Source organism: Entelurus aequoreus, linkage group LG07 (assembly GCF_033978785.1).
Source record: "Entelurus aequoreus isolate RoL-2023_Sb linkage group LG07, RoL_Eaeq_v1.1, whole genome shotgun sequence".
NCBI classification, from domain to species: Eukaryota; Metazoa; Chordata; class Actinopteri; order Syngnathiformes; family Syngnathidae; genus Entelurus; species Entelurus aequoreus.
Window position 1 is genome coordinate 1529889 of NC_084737.1, and position 19882 is coordinate 1549770.

A 19882-nucleotide genomic window follows, 5' to 3' on the forward strand; every position below is an offset into this window, starting at 1 on the left:
GAGCAAAGACAATTTGTTTGTCCTGCTGGTGTTTGTTTCTCTGGCTGTTTGTGTTTATGCACATTTGTGTTGATGGCCTGCCCAAGTCTTCCTCCAACTAGCAATTTTCTGCCTGGTCGCCTCTCATGCGCCTCGCTCTTTATCGGCTGTCACAACACCGCCGATTTATATATATTTACAGATCCAGGAAGAGACGGGAGGAAGAATTGGATTTATTTGAAGGGGCCCGGCGCATCCGCGGAGACCCCGCAGTGCAAAGTTGCTCTATATGGCGTTGTTTTTAATCAAACAGGATGTGAGGAAGGCGGTCACGTGCCTTTGGGATGACGAGCAGCGTGGTGTGACTTCAATCACGCCGGCGAGTGACTGCTAATGACGTGTGGGGAAACTTCTCCTGGCACTAATAAGTGTCACATTTCTGCAGGCAAAGACAGCAGTCTAGCACAGCGTCATGCTTATTACTGGATGTTACAAGGATTTTGTACACAAATATTTTGTTTTGTTGTGTGGGATAAAACCATCAAGTAGCAATTTGACTCATAAGTGACAGCTGCTGCTAAATTAAGACCATTATGAAAGCCTAAGACCAGGGCCGGCCCGTGGCATAGGCCGTATAGGCAAATGCTAAGGGCGCCGTCCATCAGGGGGCGCCACGCCAGTGCCACAAATGTTGGACAAAAAAAAAAAAAAAAGTTGGTACTATTATTTCTAAACACAAAAAATAATCCCACGTTAATTAAAATGCAAAGTAAAGCCTATTTAATAGAAATATTATTTGTTACAACATTACGCCCCCCGCACGGTGCGCCCCCTCCCTTCCCGTATCATGACTCTCACCACATCAAAAAATCAACACAAGATGTCAAAACGGCCAAAACTGTCAGGTGCCCAGGGAAGAAAAAAGAGAAAAGAAGAGGAGAAACGAGAAACGAGAAAAAGACAGAGGTAGCAGGTAGGTAACGTTAGCCTACATGAAATGATTTGTCTGTTACAGAATGTGATAGTAACCTGGCTTTTTAGCATTAAGCTAATGTTACATGATTCGGCAATTGCTAATCAATAAGTAGCTAGTTCTGTTTTAACGTCAGGTTAATATTGTGGAGGGGGCTAAATTGTTATGGAAAATAATAATGTAACGTTAGGTAATTACAGTACTCCCTGGTGTACAGTCATTTGTAAGTCATTCTAATTAATGCAATATTAAAAAGCACAAATAGAGAACTCTGTAGGATCCCCTTTTTTTGTAATATAGTTGTTAAAGTCATACTGGTTTGATATCTTGTTTTGTGCAGTGCCTTATTTATATTGTATTTCTAATTTATTTTATGCAACTTGTTGACATGTTTTATTTTGTGTTTATGTAAAAAATATTGTATTTCAAATATTCATTTTTTGTATTCATTTATTCATCCATATTTTTTTTTATTTTGTTAACTATTCTGATTGTTAATTTGCTTTCTTTAAGTTAAAAAAAAGGTAATAGACAAAGCTATTCGGTTTCTTGTGAGTATATACACTTCACTGCCGATGTGGGTGGGCGCCACCTAAAATCTTGCCTAGGGCGCCAGATTGGTTAGGGCCGGGCCTGCCTAAGACGGTATCAGTGCTGTGTCAATACAGCGAGTGAGTGTGCCACACGATCCCTGAGGTGCCATTTATCCAACACTAATGATAACGAAGATTTGCATAATACCAAAAGTTGTAACATTTTGGTGTTATGCAAAAAGTACAAAAAATGCAAATTGGAAATAAAAGGAGGCTAATGTGTCATGCTTAAAAATTGCTTATGATAATTTGGTACAAAAAAACACATTATTATGCAAATTATACATGTAAAAGGAGGCTGTTGTCTGACATCTAAGAATTGCTTTTAATGAGATTTTTTTTTATTAGCATTTTCTAAAAAAATTAAAATAAAATAAAAAATAAAGATTGAAAATAGGAGGCTAATGTGCTTATAATGACAATTTAATAGCATTTATTTTTTTCTTGTATTTTTTTTCAAACAATCCAAATATGTAACCAGAATTAGAAATACAATTAAGCAGAGGTGTCAAAGTCATTTTTAGTCACAGTTATGTTTGGCCCCAGAGGGCCGCTTCTGACAGTAAATACTATTGTTTAATTGTTTAATTTATACCATTTTTTAATGCATTTTATTAGTAGATTTTTTTCAAACTAAAATGTAAAAATAAAATGGTAAGGTGCAATAATTTCACCTCAAAATGAAGTGTATTTTATTGTAAATGGAAAAAACAGTACTGCTGTTTTTATGAATACAAAACGGCAGCTAAGTTGCGATAATTTTAGGGTAAAATTGACTTCTTTTTTTTTACTGTAAATAAAACAAATAATTATTATTTTTACAGTAAAATTTTGGCATCTGAACTGCCAGCTATTATTATTATTATTTATTTATTTTTAATTCAAATAGGTGTCAAAGTAATTTTTAGTCACAGTTGTGTTTGGCCCCAGAGGGCCGCTTGTAACAGTGAATACCATTTTTACACCATTTCTTAAAATAATTTTATTAGTAGATTTTTTTAAACTAAAATGTAAAAAAAATATGGTAAGTTGCAATAATTTCACCTCAAAATGTAGTGTATATTACTGTAAATGGAAAAAACAGTACCGCTGTTTTTTATGGTTAAAAAAAGGCAGCTAAGTTGCCAGAATTTTACGGTAAAATTGGCATTTTTAAAAATTTTTTTTACTCTAAATACAATTTTAAAAAAGCGTTTTTAAAATAACATTTTGGCACGTGAGCTGCCAGCTTCTTTTTTTTTTTTTTTTTTCCCAAACAATCCAAATATGTAACCAAAATTAGAAATACAATAAGGCAGAGGTGTCAAAGTCATTTTTAGTCACAGTTATGTTTGGCCCCAGAGGGCCGCTTCTGACAGTGAATACTATTTTTACACCATTTTTTAATGCATTTTATTAGTAGATTTTTTTCAAACTAAAATGTAAAAAAAATATATGGTAAGTTGCAATACTTTCACCTCAAAATGTAGTGTATATTACTGTAAATGGAGAAACAGTAAAGCTGTTTTTATGGTAAAAAAAAAGGCAGCTCAGTTGCCAGAATTTTAAGTTAAAAATTACATTTGTTTTTTTTACTGTAAATAAAAATATAAATAAAAAATTTTACAGTAAAATTTTGGCACCTGAGCTGCCAGCTTTTTAAATTTTTTTTTTTTTTTTTACAAACAATCCAAATATGTGACCAAAATTAGAAATACAATAAGGCAGAGGTGTCAAAGTCATTTTTAGTCACAGTTATGCTTGGCCCCAGAGGGCCGCTTCTAACAGTGAATACTATTTTCACACCATTTTTTAAAAGCATTTTATTAGTAGATTTTTTTTAAACTAAAATGTAAAGAAAAATATGGTAAGTTGCAATAATTTCACCTCAAAATGTAGTGTATTTTACTGTAAATTAAAAAACAGTACTGCTGTTTTTATGGTAAAAAAAAAAGGCAGCTAAGTTGCCAGAATTTAACGGTAAAATTGAAATTTGTTTTTTTACTGTAAATAAAAATAAAAATACAAATTTTTACAGTAAAATTTTGGCACCTGAGCTGCCAGCTTTTATTTTTTAATTTTTTTTACAAACAATCCAAATATGTAAGAAAAATTAGAAAGACAATAAGGCAGAGGTGTCAAAGTCATTTTTAGTCACAGTTATGTTTGGCCCCAGAGGGCCGCTTCTGACAGTGAATACTATTTTTACACTATTTTTTAATGCATTTTATTAGTAGATTTTTTTTAAACTAAAATGTAAAGAAAAATATGGTAAGTTGCAATAATTTCACTTCAAAATGTAGTGTATATTACTGTTAAATGGAAAACAGTACTGCTGTTTTTATGGTTTAAAAAAGGCAGCTAAGTTGCCAGAATTTTAAGTTAAAAATGACATTTGTTTTTTTACTGTAAATAAAAAAAATAATTATCATTTTTACAGTAAAATTTGAGCATCTGAACTGCCAGCTATTTTTTTAAATTTTTTTTTTACAAACAATCCAAATATGTGACCAAAATTAGAAATACAATAAGGCAGAGGTGTCAAAGTCATTTTTAGTCACAGTTATGTTTGGCCCCAGAGGGCCGCTTCTGACAGTGAATACTATTTTTACACCATTTTTTAAAAGCATTTTATTAGTAGATTTTTTAAAACTAAAATGTAAAACAAAATATGGTAAGTTGCAATAATTTCACCTCAAAATGTAGTGTATATTACTGTAAATGGAGAAACAGTACTGCTGTTTTTATGGTTAAAAAAAAAGGCAGCTAAGTTGCCAGAATTTTAAGTTAAAAATTACATTTGTTTTTTTTTACTGTAAATAAAAATATACATTTTTACAGTAAAATGTTGGCACCTGAGCTGCCAGCTTTTAAAAAAAAAAAAAAAAATTTTTTTTTTTTTTTTGTACAAACAATCCAAATATGTAACCAAAATTAGAAATACAATCAAGCAGAGGTGTCAAAGTCATTTTTAGTCACAGTTATGTTTGGCCCCAAAGGGCCGCTTCCGACAGTGAATACTATTTTCACACCATTTTTTTAATGCATTTTATTAGTACATTTTTTTTTAACTAAAATGTAAAAAAAAATATGGTAAGTTGCAATAATTTCATCTCAAAATGTAGTGTATATTACTGTAAATGGAAAACAGTACTGATGTTTTTATGGTTAAAAAAAGGCAGCTAAGTTGCCAGAATTTTACGGTAAAATTGGCCTTTTTTAATTTATTTTTTACTGTAAATACAATTTTAAAAACGCGTTTTTGAAATAACATTTTGGCACGTGAGCTGCCAGCTTTTTTATTATTTTTTGAATTTTTTTTTTTTTTTACAAATATACAAATATGTAACCAAAATTTGAAATACAATTAAGCAGAGGTGTCAGTCATTTTTAGTCACAGTTATGTTGGTCCCAGAGGGCCGCATCTGACAGTGAATAGTATTGTTACACCATTTTTTTAATGCATTTTATTAGTAGATTTTTTTCAAACTAAAATGTAAAAAAAAATATGGTAAGTTGCAATAATTTCACCTCAAAATGTAGTGTATTTTACTGTAAATGGAAAACAGTACTGCTGTTTTTATGGTTAAAAAAAGGCAGCTAAGTTGCCAGAATTTAACGGTAAAATTTAAATTATTTTTTCTACTGTAAATAAAAATAAAAATACAAATTTTTACAGTAAAATTTTGGCACCTGAGCTGCCAGCTTTTATTTTTTAATTTTTTTTACAAACAATCCAAATATGTAAGCAAAATTAGAAATACAATAAGGCAGAGGTGTCAAAGTCATTTTTAGTCACAGTTATGTTTGGCCCCAGAGGGCCGCTTCTGACAGTGAATGCTATTTTTACACCATTTTTTTAATGCATTTTATTAGTAGATTTTTTTCAAACTAAAATTTAAAAAAAAAAAAGGTAAGTTGCAATAATTTCACCTCAAAATTAAGTGTATATTTTTGTAAATGGAAAAAACAGTACTGCTGTTTTTATGAATAAAAAAGGCAGCTAAGTTGCGATAATTTTAGGGTAAAATTGATATTTGTTTTTTTACTGTAAATAAAAAAAATAATAATCATTTTTACAGTAAAATTTGGGCATCTGAACTGCCAGCTATTTTTTTTAATTTTTTTTTTTTACAAACACTCTAAATATATAACCAAAATTAGAAATACAATAAGGCAGAGGTGTCAAAGTCATTTTTAGTCAGTTATGTTGGCCCCTGAGGGCCGCTTCTGACAGTGAATACTATTTTTACACCGTTTTTTTAAAGCATTTTATTAGTAGATTTTTTCAAACTAAAATGTAAAAAAAAATATGGTAACTTGCAATAATTTCACCTCAAAATGTAGTGTATTTTACTGTAAATGGAAAAACAGTACTGCTGTTTTTATGGTAAAAAAAAAAGGCAGCTAAGTTGCCAGAATTTTAGGGTAAAATTGACATTTGTTTTTTTTACTGTAAATAAAAAAAAAAACATTCCTACAGTAAAATTTTGGCACTTGAGCTGCCTTATTTTTTTTATTTTTTTATTTTTTTTACCGCAGGTCAACAACTACATTTTTCGGTGTATTACTGTAAATGCCAAAATGGCACCACAGTTTATTACAGTAAAAAAAAGAATACCGTTTTTTTAATTTAGAGAAAAATGCTGTAAAAACCACAGTAAATTTCCCAATTTTACCATGAAATTGGTAATTTTGCTACAATTTGATGGATATTTGGCTCTGAAATCATTATTATTAGTATTTATTTCTATTTAAAAAGTGGTTTGAATGTTTGATAATATATTAGACAATATTTAAGTTAACAAAATTTGCCATTGCATGGTGTACATGAATTTTTTTTGTGCCATAATAGAAACAAATAATACATTTAGTAAGAAAAGTTACAGTACTTTATTGATACGTATTTTGAGGGCCAAATCAAATGAAGTGACGGGCCACATCTGGCCCCTGGGCCTTGGGTTTGACACTTGTGCATTAAGGTAATGTGTAATTAAGAGTTGCTTATGAGAATTCAGTTTCATTCATACATAAAAACAAATATTTAATATCAAAAATAAAACTAAAATGAATATAATGTAGAAATCTGTAATTAAGGGCTGCTGTAGAAAATCTAATAGCATGTTGTGCAAAAAAAAATAAATGTAAATACAAAAATAGACATTGAAGCAAGGTAATTTGTGATAAGTATGGTAATTTAAAAAAATATGCAAAAAAGGTCAACACATAGCCCCCTATGGGCTGGTGTGTGATAATAGAAAATCATTGATAAAAAATAAAACAACAAAAAACAACAATTACCAAAATATTGTTTGAACACCAATGGTTACTTTTGTGGATTTTGGCGCATTTAGTGCAATAATATTACAATTATTTATTTAAAAAAATTAAGAAATAAAAAGAAAAGCATGTGTGATAACTAAAACATTTAATTTAATAAACATTTATTCCTAAAATTCGTTAAATATTTTTGATAACCCTAAACACTACACATGAGAATGTAGTTGCATTTTACAAAAATATACATTTTTATGAAAATTATTAATAAAAAAGTAGATGTATGATTAAAAGTTGCCTATTATGAACAATTTAATAATTTGTTTGATAAAAAAAATATATAGAATAATAAATAAGTAATAATAAAAACATTACTCATGAAAATATATTGGTCTTACAAAAAAATACAAAAACAATTGGTAGGATTTTTTTGGCCAAAAACTTTACAAAAATATTTTTTAACTTTTCATCAGAATTTAGTGGGATTTAGTTAGAAAAGTTTTCCTGAAAGTGTCAGCATGACACAAAGTCCAGATCATTCCGTAAGAACTTAAGCACAACGTTTCCAGTTGATTATCAACAATCAAAGTCATTTTTCCAAAACCTGAACATGTTCTTTGCATGTGGAGGTCAGTAGAAAATACATCAACGACTAAAACATCCAAGACCAAAAAGACCTGTGTCCTTTTTGTACCCATTTCTTTACCCATCGTTTCACTTCTAAAAATGTCTTAAACCAAAATTGTGACTTCATTGGTCGTCTTTGTAGACCTGTGTTGGAATAATTATATATAAGTTATCACCCAACTCTTATGCTTAAAGGCCGTTGCTCCAGTTCTTATCTATTGTGCTCAAGCTGTACTTTTATTTTCGTGCAAAGGCACACAACTTGGTTATCTTCCACTGCAAGTTAGGAGTTGCCTCGCCGCAGATGTTTCTGTCTTTCGGCCTGCTAACAAGCCAAGGACGAACCGGCACCTCAACGAAGATAAGGCATAACAGCAGGCAGACAAAGCAGAGACAGGGCGAAATCACAAGGCACATTTCCGTTCTGAATAATCACGTATTGTTTGTACTGAGATGCTTGCATAAAGTGTGACTCCTCCCTTTAAGAAGCAGCCTCAGCCATGTAACTAGGGAACTCCTAAACTGAATCAATAGAGGAGCGCGTGGGCTGTGCCTCAGAGCGTAGGGTGAGACTGTAACTGGGTGTGCAGCTCCATGCGTTCTCCTCATGAGCAAAATTGAACTCTGTCTCTGCCCGATTCCTTGCTTCTTGTTCCGTTTAATAGATAGTTCGGTGCTTAAACCTGACAACCTGAAATGCTACTGAAACCAAAGCATTCTTCCTCTGCCACCAAAGTGCAAAATAATGAGTGTTATTGTAGTCTTGACCAGGCCCGGCCCTAACCAAACTGGCGCCCTAGGCAAGATTTTAGGTGGCGCCCCCCCACATCGGCAGTGAAGTGTATATACTCACAAGAAACCGAATAGCTTTGTCTTTGACCTTTTTTGTTACTTAAAGAAAGCAAATTAACAATCAGAATAGTTAACAAGATACAAAAAAAAATGGATAAATAAATGAATACAAAAAATAAAAAATGAATATATGAAATACAATATTTTTTACATACATAAACACAAAATAAAACGTGTCAACAAGTTGCATAAAATAAATTAAAAATACAATATAAATAAGGCACTGCACAAAACAAGATATCAAACCAGTATGACTTTAACAACTATTATATAACAAAAAAAGGGGATCCTACAGAGTTCTCTATTTGTGCTTTTTAATATTGCATTAACTAGAATGACTTACAAATTACTGTACACCAGGGAGTACTGTAATTACCTAACGTTACATTATTATTTTCCATAACAATTTAGCCCCCTCCACAATATTAACCCGACGTTAAAACTGAACTAGCTATTTATTGATTAGGAATTGCAGAATCATGTAACATTAGCTTAATGCTAAAAAGCCAGGTTACTATCACATTCTGTAACAGACGAATAATACCTCTGTCTTTTTCTCGTTTCTCCTCCACTTCTTTACTCTTTTTTCTTCCCTGGGCACCTGACAGTTTTGGCCGTTTTGACATCTTGTGTTGATTTTTTGATGTGGTGACGTCCAAAAAGAGTCATGGTATGGGAAGGGAGGGGGCGCACCGTGCCGGGGGGAGGGAGGGCGTAATGTTGTAACAAATAATATTTCTATTAAATAGGCTTTACTTTGCATTTTAATTAACGTGGGATTACTTTATGTATTTAGAAATACTTTTTTTTTTTTTTCTCCAACATTTGTGGCACTGGCGTGGCGCCCCCTGATGGACGGCGCCCTTAGCATTTGCCTATACGGCCTATGCCACGGGCCGGCCCTGGTCTTGACCTTAGTTCAATTCAATCTACCATTTGGGACACATACTGTATAGTGCACTCACCACAATACTTGTTGGCATGAGAAGGTGTGTACTTAGTTGACTGTGAGTGTACTTTAAACACATAAACAGGTCTCCTTACCTGTGAGGTGTTGACGCGTCCCTCCTGAAAGGAGCAGTCGCTGGCGTCCTGCGTGCACATGTGGCGATATTTGCACCAGTGACACGGGAACTTGCCGTCCACGCAAGACAGACACCTGCAGCGGGGACAAGAGTGGGGTTACAACAATATGGAAGATGGGTGACACATTTTAAACAAAGAAATGTTGTTTTATATTACTGGCAATACAGTTGGATTTCTCAATGTGCGGTAAAAATCTAAAAAATAAATAAATAAAATGAAGTTTATTGTTGTACAGTTGTTGTTCCACCAGGTGGGAAACATGGTTGCGTGCATAACAGTTTGGTACTAAAATGTGCACGGACATGACAACAATGAACACTTATCTGAAATTGAGTAGGATTTTGTGCAAAAAAAAACAAAAACAATTTTTTTTTTTTTTTTTACTAACGTGACTACAAACACAATCATTAAAAAAAGCTGTTCTCACACACATTTTGTAGAATTATGTGCAAAAATAATTAGTTACAATCAAATTAATAAACATGGTTCCATGCATAACAGTTTGGTACTAAAATGTGCAAACGAAAAAGCACGGACATGACAACAATGAACACTTATCTAAAATGTTTACTGTTTATTAATTAGACATGTATCTCGTGCGCACAGGAAACTATCTTGTGCACACAAGAAACTTTTTATAAAGTCAAAAAAATAATAATAATACAAAAAATTATTATTATTAATTTATTTTTTTTAGACATGTATCTCGTGCGCACGAGAAACTTTCTTTTTTTTTTTTATTATTTAAAAAAAAAAATCCCCCATGTCCCTTTAGGGGCTGCGTAAAAATGACTACCAACAGAATCATAAAAAAAGCAGTTCTCACAAATAAATTGTAGAATTATGTGCAAAAATAATTAGTTACAATAAAATCAATAAACATGGTTCCATGCATAACAGTTTGGTACTAAAATGTGCAAACGAAAAAGCACGGACATGACAACAATGAGCACTTATCTAAAATTGAGTAGGATTTTGTGAAAAAAAAAAAAAAGTGTTTTTTTTACTGTTTATTAATTAGACATGTATCTCGTGCGCACGAGAAACTTTTTATAAAGTTTAAAAAAATAAAAAATACAAAACATTATTATTATTAATTATTTTTTTTAGACATGTATCTCGTGCGCACGAGAAACTTTCTATTTTTTTTTTTCATTATTTAAAAAAAAAATTCCCCCATGTCCCTTTAGGGGCTGCGTAAAAATGACTACCAACAGAATCATAAAAAATCAGTTCTCACAAATAAATTGTAGAATTATGTGCAAAAATAATTAGTTACAATCGAATTAATAAACATGGTTCCATGCATTACAGTTTGGTACTAAAATGTGCAAATGAAAAAGTAGGATTTGTGCAAAAAAATAAATATTTTTTTTTACAGTTTATTAATTAGACATGTATCTCGTGCGCACGAGACACTTTTGATAAAGTTATAAAAAAATAAAATAAAATAAATTATTATTATCCATTTTTTTTTTTTTTAGACACGAGAAACTTTCTATTTTTGAAATTTTTATTTGTTTTTTAAATTCCCCCATTTCCCTTTAGGGGCTGCGTAAAAATTACTACCAACAGAATCATAAAAAAGCAGTTCTCACAAATAAATTGTAGAATTATGTGCAAAAACAATTAGTTACAATCAAATTAATAAACATGGTTCCATGCATAACAGTTTGGTACTAAAATGTGCAAATGAAAAAGTAGGATTTGTGAAAAAAAAAAACATTTTTTTTACTGTTTATTAATTAGACATGTATCTCGTGCGCACGAGAAACTTTTTATAAAGTTATAAAAAAATAAAATAAAATAAATTATTATTATCAATTTTTTTTTTTTTAGACATGTATCTCCTGCCCACGAGAAACTTTCTATTTTTAATTTTTATTTTTTTTTTTTTTAAATTCCCCCATTTCCCTTTAGGGGCTGCGTAAAAATGACTACCAACAGAATCATAAAAAAGCAGTTCTCACAAATAAATTGTAGAATTATGTGCAAAAATAATTAGTTACAATCAAATTAATAAACATGGTTCCATGCATAACAGTTTGGTACTAAAATGTGCAAACGAAAAAGCACGGACATGACAACAATGAACACTTATCTAAAATTAAGTAGGATTTTGTGGAAAAAAAAAAAAAGTTTTTTTTTTACTGTTTATTAATTAGACATGTATCTCGTGCGCACAAGAAACTTTTTATAAAGTTTTTAAAAATAATAATACAAAAAATTATTATTATTATTATTTTTTTTTTTAGACATGTATCTCGTGCGCACGAGAAACTTTCTATTTTTTTTTTATTATTTAAAAAAAAAATTCCCCCATGTCCCTTTAGGGGCTGCGTAAAAATGACTACCAACGGAATCATAAAAAAGCAGTTCTCACAAATAAATTGTAGAATTATGTGCAAAAATAATTAGTTACAATCGAATTAATAAACATGGTTCCATGCATAACAGTTTGGTACTAAAATGTGCAAACGAAAAAGCACGGACATGATAACAATTAACACTTATCATAAAATCGTAAAAAAAGCAGTTAGTGAGCCGTGCTCACTAAACATTTTGTGGAATTTTGTGCAAAAATTAGTTTCTGTAATTAATACAACAAATATTGGGAGTTAATGTGTTTTAAAACATGCTAACTGCAAGAAATTGGTAGGATTTTGTGCAAATTCTATTTTGATTTTTTTTACTAAAATGAGTTAAAAATGAGTAATGAATATATATATATACATATATATGTGTATATATCTATATATATATATATATATATATATATATATATATATATACATATATATGTATACATATATATATGTATATATATATATATATATATATATATATATATATATATATATATATATACACACATAAATATATATATTTTATATACATACATATTTATGTATATATATATATATATATATATATATATATATATATATATATATATATATACATATATATATATATATACACATAAATATATATATATACACATAAATATATATATATATATATATATATATATATATATATATATATATATATATATATATATATATATATACATAAATATATATATATATATATAAATATATATAAATATATATATATATATATATATATATATATATATATATATATATATATATTAATATTTATATATATTAATATTTATACATATATATAAATATTAATATATACATATATATATATATATATATATATATAAAAATATTAATATATATATATATATATATATATATATATATATACATATATACATATATATATAAATATTAATATATATATATACATATATATATATATATATATATATATATACATATATATATATATATATATATATAAATATATATATATATATATATATATATATATATATATATATATATATATATATATATATATATATATATATATATATATATATATATATATATATATATATATATATATATATATATATATATATATATATATATATATACCTCCCTGCTTGGCACTCAGCATCAAGGGTTGGAATTGGGGGTTAAATCCCCAAAAATGATTCCCGGGCGCAGCCACCGCTGCTGCCCACTGCTCCCCTCACCTCCCAGGGGGTGAACAATGTGCACATTTTTTGTGCAAAATAAACAATACAATCCTAATAAATATTTTGTCTCATAACAAAAAAATATGTTTACATGAGTTTCCAATAGTCCAGGATACAAAGTTCAGGAAGGAGCTGCAACAATAAAAGCACGTGTGGATGTACAGCAGCACGAGTACAGTAAGTAGCAGTGACATTGAAATGACAAGTGTAAGCACGGTCTTGTGCTTTAAGACTTCATCCAGGCTGTCAGCCACTAAGACCAGAGTTGAGGATGAGCCAGGAAGCACAGAGAAATGTACTCTTCCCTCCTTATCCTCCATTCTTGGAGGCTTTAAGTGCAATAAGCTGGCAGCACAAGATAAGCTTTTTTCTCCCCTACAATGCTCGTTTTATTTCTCCTCTTTCTCCAAAACCAGCAACGCAAACATCTACAACACACTGACAAAAAAACTGATTACCGGACAAAAACACGCGATCGTTTTGGCGACCACTAAAAGACCACGGAATAAATAATCTCCTCTTCTTTTTGGGCGGTGTTTTAACACACTTCTGTTCCAAGGTGACACTAAAGTGACAGTAAACTGCTTGATGGCGCATCTTTTTTTCCCCACCCTGTAAATGTCCATATTCATAAAAAGGCTTCGTTAAATCATATTTATGAACTCATGCAGGAGCTACAGATTTTATTTTTTTTCCAACAGAAGCTCATAATATTGTAGAACTAAAGAAAAAAAAAATGCAGAAGAAAAGTGACCTTTCTACAGCAGCACATTTTATTTATTCATAATATAACAAAAAAAGAAGAGAAATTGAAAAAATAAATGAATATAAAATATAATAAATAATAAACATAATATAACGAAAAAAGAAGAGGAATTGAAAAAATAAATGAATATAAAACATAATAAATAATAAACATAATATAACGGGGGAAAAAAAGAGAAATTGAAAAAATAAATGAATATAAAACATAATAAATAATAACTAATAAACATAATATAACGGGGAAAAAAAGAGAAATTGAAAAAATAAATGAATATAAAACATAATAAATAATAAATAATAAACATAATATAACGGGAAAAAAAAGAGAAATTGAAAAAATAAATGAATATAAAACATAATAAATAATAAATAATAAACATAATATAACGGAAAAAAAAGAGGAATTGAAAAAATAAATGAATATAAAACATAATAAATAATAAATAATAAACATAATATAACGAAAAAAGAAGAGAAATTGAAAAGATAAATGAATATAAAACATAATAAATAATAAACATAATATAACCAAAAAAAAGAGAAATTTAAAAAAGAAATGAATATAAAACATAAATAATAAATAATAAACATAATAATGTGAAAAAAAAGACAAATTGAAAAAACAAATGAATATAAAACATAATAAATAATGAATGATAAACATAATATAACGGAAAAAAAAGAGAACTTGAAAAAATAAATGAATATAAAACATAATAAATAATAAACATAATATAACGGGAAAAAAAGAGAACTTGAAAAAATAAATGAATATAAAACATAATAAATAATACACATAATATAACGGGGGAAAAAAGAGAAATTGAAAAAATAAATGAATATAAAAAATAAAATCAATGCCTTTTATTATTGTCAACTAGCATAATAAATGAAAGATAGATATTTATTAAGATGACAAAGAAATAAAAGAAATGAATATATAAAACATAATAAATAATAAATAACAAACATAATATAACGGAAAAAAAAGAGAAATTGAAAAAATAAATGAATATAAAAATGTGTGGAAAACAGTATACTGAGTTTTTCACATTTTTTTTTTACTTATTTGTTTATCATATTTCTCTTTTTTATTACATTATGTGTTTTATCCTGTATATAATAAAACAAAAAGAGAAATCAAATACATAGATAAATCTAAAAAAATGTGGGGAAAACTTAGTATACTGACTTTTTCACATTTTTTTTACTTATTTGTTTATCATATTTCTCTTTTTTATTACATTATGTGTTGTATCCTGTATATAATAAAACAAAAAGAGAAATCAAATAAATAGATAAATCTAAAAAAATGTGTGGAAAACTTAGTATACTGAGTTTTTCACATCTTTTTTTTTACTTATTTGTTTATCATATTTTTCTTTTTTATTACATTATGTGTTTTATCCTGTATACAATAAAACAAAAAGAGAAATCAAATAAATAGATAAATCTAAAAAAATGTGTGCAAAACAGTATACTGAGTTTTTCACATTTTTTTTTTTACTTATTTGTTTATCATATTTCTCTTTTTTATTACATTATGTGTTTTATCCTGTATATAATAAAACAAAAAGAGAAATCAAATAAATAGATAAATCTAAAAAAATGTGTGGAAAACAGTATACTGAGTTTTTCACATCTTTTTTTTTACTTATTTGTTTATCATATTTCTCTTTTTTATTACATTATGTGTTTTATCCTGTATATAATAAAACAAAAAGAGAAATCAAATACATAGGTACATCTAAAAAAATGTGGGGAAAACTTAGTATACTGAGTTTTTCACATTTTTTTTTACTTATTTATCATATTTCTCTTTTTTATTACATTATGTGTTTTATCCTGTATATAATAAAACAAAAAGAGAAATCAAATAAATAGATCAATCTAAAAAAATGTGGGGGAAACTTAATATACTGAGTTTTTCACTTTTTTTTTTTACTTATTTGTTTATCATATTTCTCTTTTTTATTATATTATGTGTGCGCACGCAATTTATTCATCAAATTCACAAAATAATAATCACAGCATCTTCCAAATTGCACTTAATTACTTAACAATATCACATTTCAAAGACATTATTACAAATTAATGTTCATAATGTTCATGACACATTAATTCCAATGCACAACGGAGCTAGATAATCGTGTCAGAGCCTGATTTAAAGCGTCAGGATCGCACCAAAGCGTAATAAAGTTCAACAAAGCGTAATACAATGTATCAAAGCGTGATTTAAAGCGTATCAAAGCGGGATCAAAGCGGCATCAAATCGTGACGAACGGTAATTCGTCCCCCCAAAGTGGCAACTAATTTGTATCAGAGCGTATCAAAGCATAACATTACTTCGGAGATCGGGATATTCCTGGAAAAATTGACAAAAATGACGGCGCTTTGCTCGCCGCTTTAAAGCGCGGCAAGCGGCGTTGGTGTGAACCAGGCATTAAAGACTAAAAAATGACACTCCATGTTATCAATCCTCCATAAATATGTTTTGGTATCTCTAGGATGTACTGTCTATTAGGGGCGTAACGGTACACAAAAATTTCGGTTCGGTACGTACCTCGGTTTAGAGGTCACGGTTCGGTTCATTTTCGGTACAGTAAGAAAACAACAAAATATACATTTTGGGGTTATTTATTTACCAAATTTGCAAAATCTTCCACCAAAAATATTTTTCTTAGTGGAATATTTGATGTGAAGTAATGGGAACCTTGGATAGGTCAATCATTTGTAATAACATTGACTTGTAATCGAGTGTTAGTTGGCAACATAACTCAACAAGTTACGGGTAGATTTGGATGAAACTGACAAGAAGTGTCAGAAACGGGTTAAGGAACAAGTGTTTTGATTTTGGGGTTGATCCAGATTGAGCTGTTTTGCCACTGCAGATGGACACTAACTAACTTTGCTCAGTGATTTTGTGCCTTTTTGCTGTTTGTGGCCCATGTAATCGAGTGTTAGTTGGCAACATAGCTCAAAAAGTTACGGTTAGATTTGGATCAAACTTACAAGAAGTGTCAAAAACGGGTTAAGGAACAAGTGTTTTGATTTTGGGGCTGATCCGGATTAAGCTGTTTAGCCACTGCAGATGGACACTAACTTTGCTCAGTTATTGTGTGCCTTTTTGCTGTTTGTGGCCCATGTAATCGAGTGTTAGTTGGCAACATAGCTCAAAAAATTACGGGTAGATTTGGATCAAACTTACAGGAAGTGTCAAAAACGGGTTAAGGAACAAGTGTTTTGATTTTGGGGTTGATCCGGATTGAGCTGTTTTTCCACTGCAGACGGACACTAACTTTGCTCAGTAATTTTGTGCCTTTTTGCTGTTTGTGGCTCATTTAATCGAGTGTTAGTTGGCAACATAGCTCAAAAAGTTACGGGTAGATTTGGATGACACTTACAGGAAGTGTCAGAAACGGGTTAAGGAACAAGTGTTTTGATTTTGGGGCTGATCCGGATTGAGCCGTTTTGCCACTGCAGATGGACACTAACTTTGCTCAGTGATTTTGTTCCTTTTTGCTGTTTGTGGCCCATGTAATCGAGTGTTAGTTGGCAACATAGCTCAAAAAGTTATAGGTAGATTTGGATCAAACTTACAAGAAGTGTCAGAAATGGGTTAAGGAACAAGTGTTTTGATTTGGGGGCTGATCCGGATTCAGCCGTTTAGCCACTGCAGACAGACACTAACTAACTTTGCTCAATGATTTTGTGCCTTTTTGCTGTTTGTGGCCCATGTAATCGAGCGTTATTTGGCAACATAGCTCAAAAAGTTACGGTTAGATTTGGATCAAACTTACAAGAAGTGTCAAAAACGGGTTAAGGAACAAGTGTTTTGATTTTGGGGCTGATCCGGATTGAGCCGTTTTGCCACTGCAGACAGACACTAACTTTGTTCAGTGATTTTGCGCCTTTTTGCTGTTTGTGGCCCATGTAATCGAGTGTTAGTTGGCAACATAACTCAAAAAGTTACAGGTAGATTTGGATGAAACTTACAGGAAGTGTCTAAAACGGGTTAAGGAACACGTGTTTTGATTTTGGGGCTGATCCGGATTGAGCCGTTTTGCCACTGCAGACGAACACTAACTTTGCTCAGTGATTTTGTGCCTTTTTGCTGTTTGTGTCTCATGTAATCGAGTGTTAGTCGGCAACATAGCTCAAAAAGTTCCGGGTAGATTTGGATGTGTGAGGATGTTGATGATGTCAGTGATAAGCTCTTGAGGCCTGACTGATCTGCACCTTCAGATACGGGATCGATGCTGCAGGATTAGCATGTCGGTGCGCTGAGGTTATGCTAACATTTGTTAGTGGAGCCTGTGAGTCGTCCCCAGTATTAACCTCCTCCGGGTTTATCGATCCTTCCTGTGTGTGCACAGTGCGAGGAGAGTATGCAAGCTGAACGCACACACACACACACACACACACACCCACACACACACACACACACACACACACACACACACACACACACACACACACAGACACACACACACGTAAATAAGCACGCTTGTGTCACCAGCATTGACACAGCAGGGTTCCTGCGGGACACCTGGACCGGAGAGCTGTCAACGGTTTGGGATAAATATAATGCTGGCAGTTCTAGTCAATAAAAAGCAAAACCTGTCCAATAAAAAGATCCAAACGGTGCGTTCGCTGTCTCTATAGCTATAGAAGAAGGGCTTCTCAGCAGGGGACCTGCACTCATTAGAAGGTTTTATTATTGCATCTTGTCACGCTGGAGTCCAAAAAGCAGCGAGTATGATCCGTCTCAAAGCCCAGTTTAATTAAAACGGGTCACGTTTATTGGAAAAGGGATCGCGAGCTATGGACTGACTTGGTGCTTCTGTGGAACTAATACCGGAAAATCTGATCATAAAGTTGAAAGTGTAAAACTGAAGAGCAATATTAATGTAGCATGTAGATGTCAGATAATAACGGCCGATATTATCGGCCGATAAATGCTTTAAAATGTAATATCGGAAATTATCGGTATCGTTTTTTTTATTATCGGTTTCGTTTAGTTTTTTTTGTTGTTGTTTTTTTTTTAATTAAATCAACATAAAAAACACAAGATACACTTAAAATTAGTACACCAACCCAAAAAACCTCCCTCCCCATTCACACTCATTCACACAAAAGGGTTATTTCTTTCTGTTATTAATATTCTGGTTCCTACATTATATATCAATATATATCAATACAGTCTGCAAGGGATACAGTCCGTAAGCACACATGATTGTGCGTGTTGCTGGTCCACTAATAGTACTAACCTTTAACAGTTAATTTTACTCATTTTCATTAATTACTAGTTTCTATGTAACTGTTTTTATATTGTTTTACTTTCTTTTTTATTAAATAATTTTTTTTAAATTTATTTATCTTATTTTATTTAATTATTTTTTTTAAAAAGGACCTTATCTTCACCATACCTGGTTGTCCAAATTAGGCATAATAATGTGTTAATTCCACGACTGTATATATTGGTTGATATCGGTATTGGTTGATATCAGTATCGGTAATTAAAGAGTTGGACAATATCGGAATATCAGATATCGGCAAAAAGCCATTATCGGACATCCCTAGCATGTATGGATACTGACAGGTCACTTGTCATACTGCCAATTTAATGTTGACAGTGTTTAACTTCTTTTTACACTTGTTTTTCATTTAGGGATGCTAAAAAATGAAGTGTGTTGACATTGAAACCAACAAAAAAAAATGAGGCGTCATGTTTTTATTTATATCTCTGCTAAAAAGTAATGCGATCGAATGGATGTGTTGGTTAGTTCGTTTTCTCGTTTGTTTGTTCGTTCATTTGCTAGTTGGTTCGTCGGTTTATTGTCAATATAATTCAAAAATTTATTGGTAGATTTCACAATTTTCATTTTCAGGAAATGTCCGAAATGAGATAAGGTACAATTGATTAGATTTTGGGCCTGATCCGGATAATGTTACTATGTTACCTTACATTTACGTAACAAGCTTCAACATTTTGTTTGTCATTTGTTTGACAGTTCGTACGTCAGTTCGTTAGTAACAAATAACCAAAATAGCAGCAGATTTGAACAATTTTTACTTTCAGGAAATGTCCGAAATGAGATAAGGAACAATTGATTAGATTTCGGGCCT

The 19882-nt window shown here is 30.6% G+C and overlaps 1 protein-coding gene across 4 annotated transcripts in view; it reads right to left on the reverse strand.

Moving 5' to 3' along the window:
• The window catches only part of LOC133653263 (plexin-A1-like), a 684271-nt gene that overhangs the window by 216717 nt on the left and 447672 nt on the right, over window positions 1-19882 (reverse strand). For all 4 annotated transcript variants that reach the window (XM_062052348.1, XM_062052349.1, XM_062052350.1 and 1 more), the window contains exon 9: window positions 9325-9439. In XM_062052348.1, the coding sequence (XP_061908332.1) occupies window positions 9325-9439 (115 nt within the window). The remainder of the gene's footprint in view (window positions 1-9324; window positions 9440-19882) is intronic.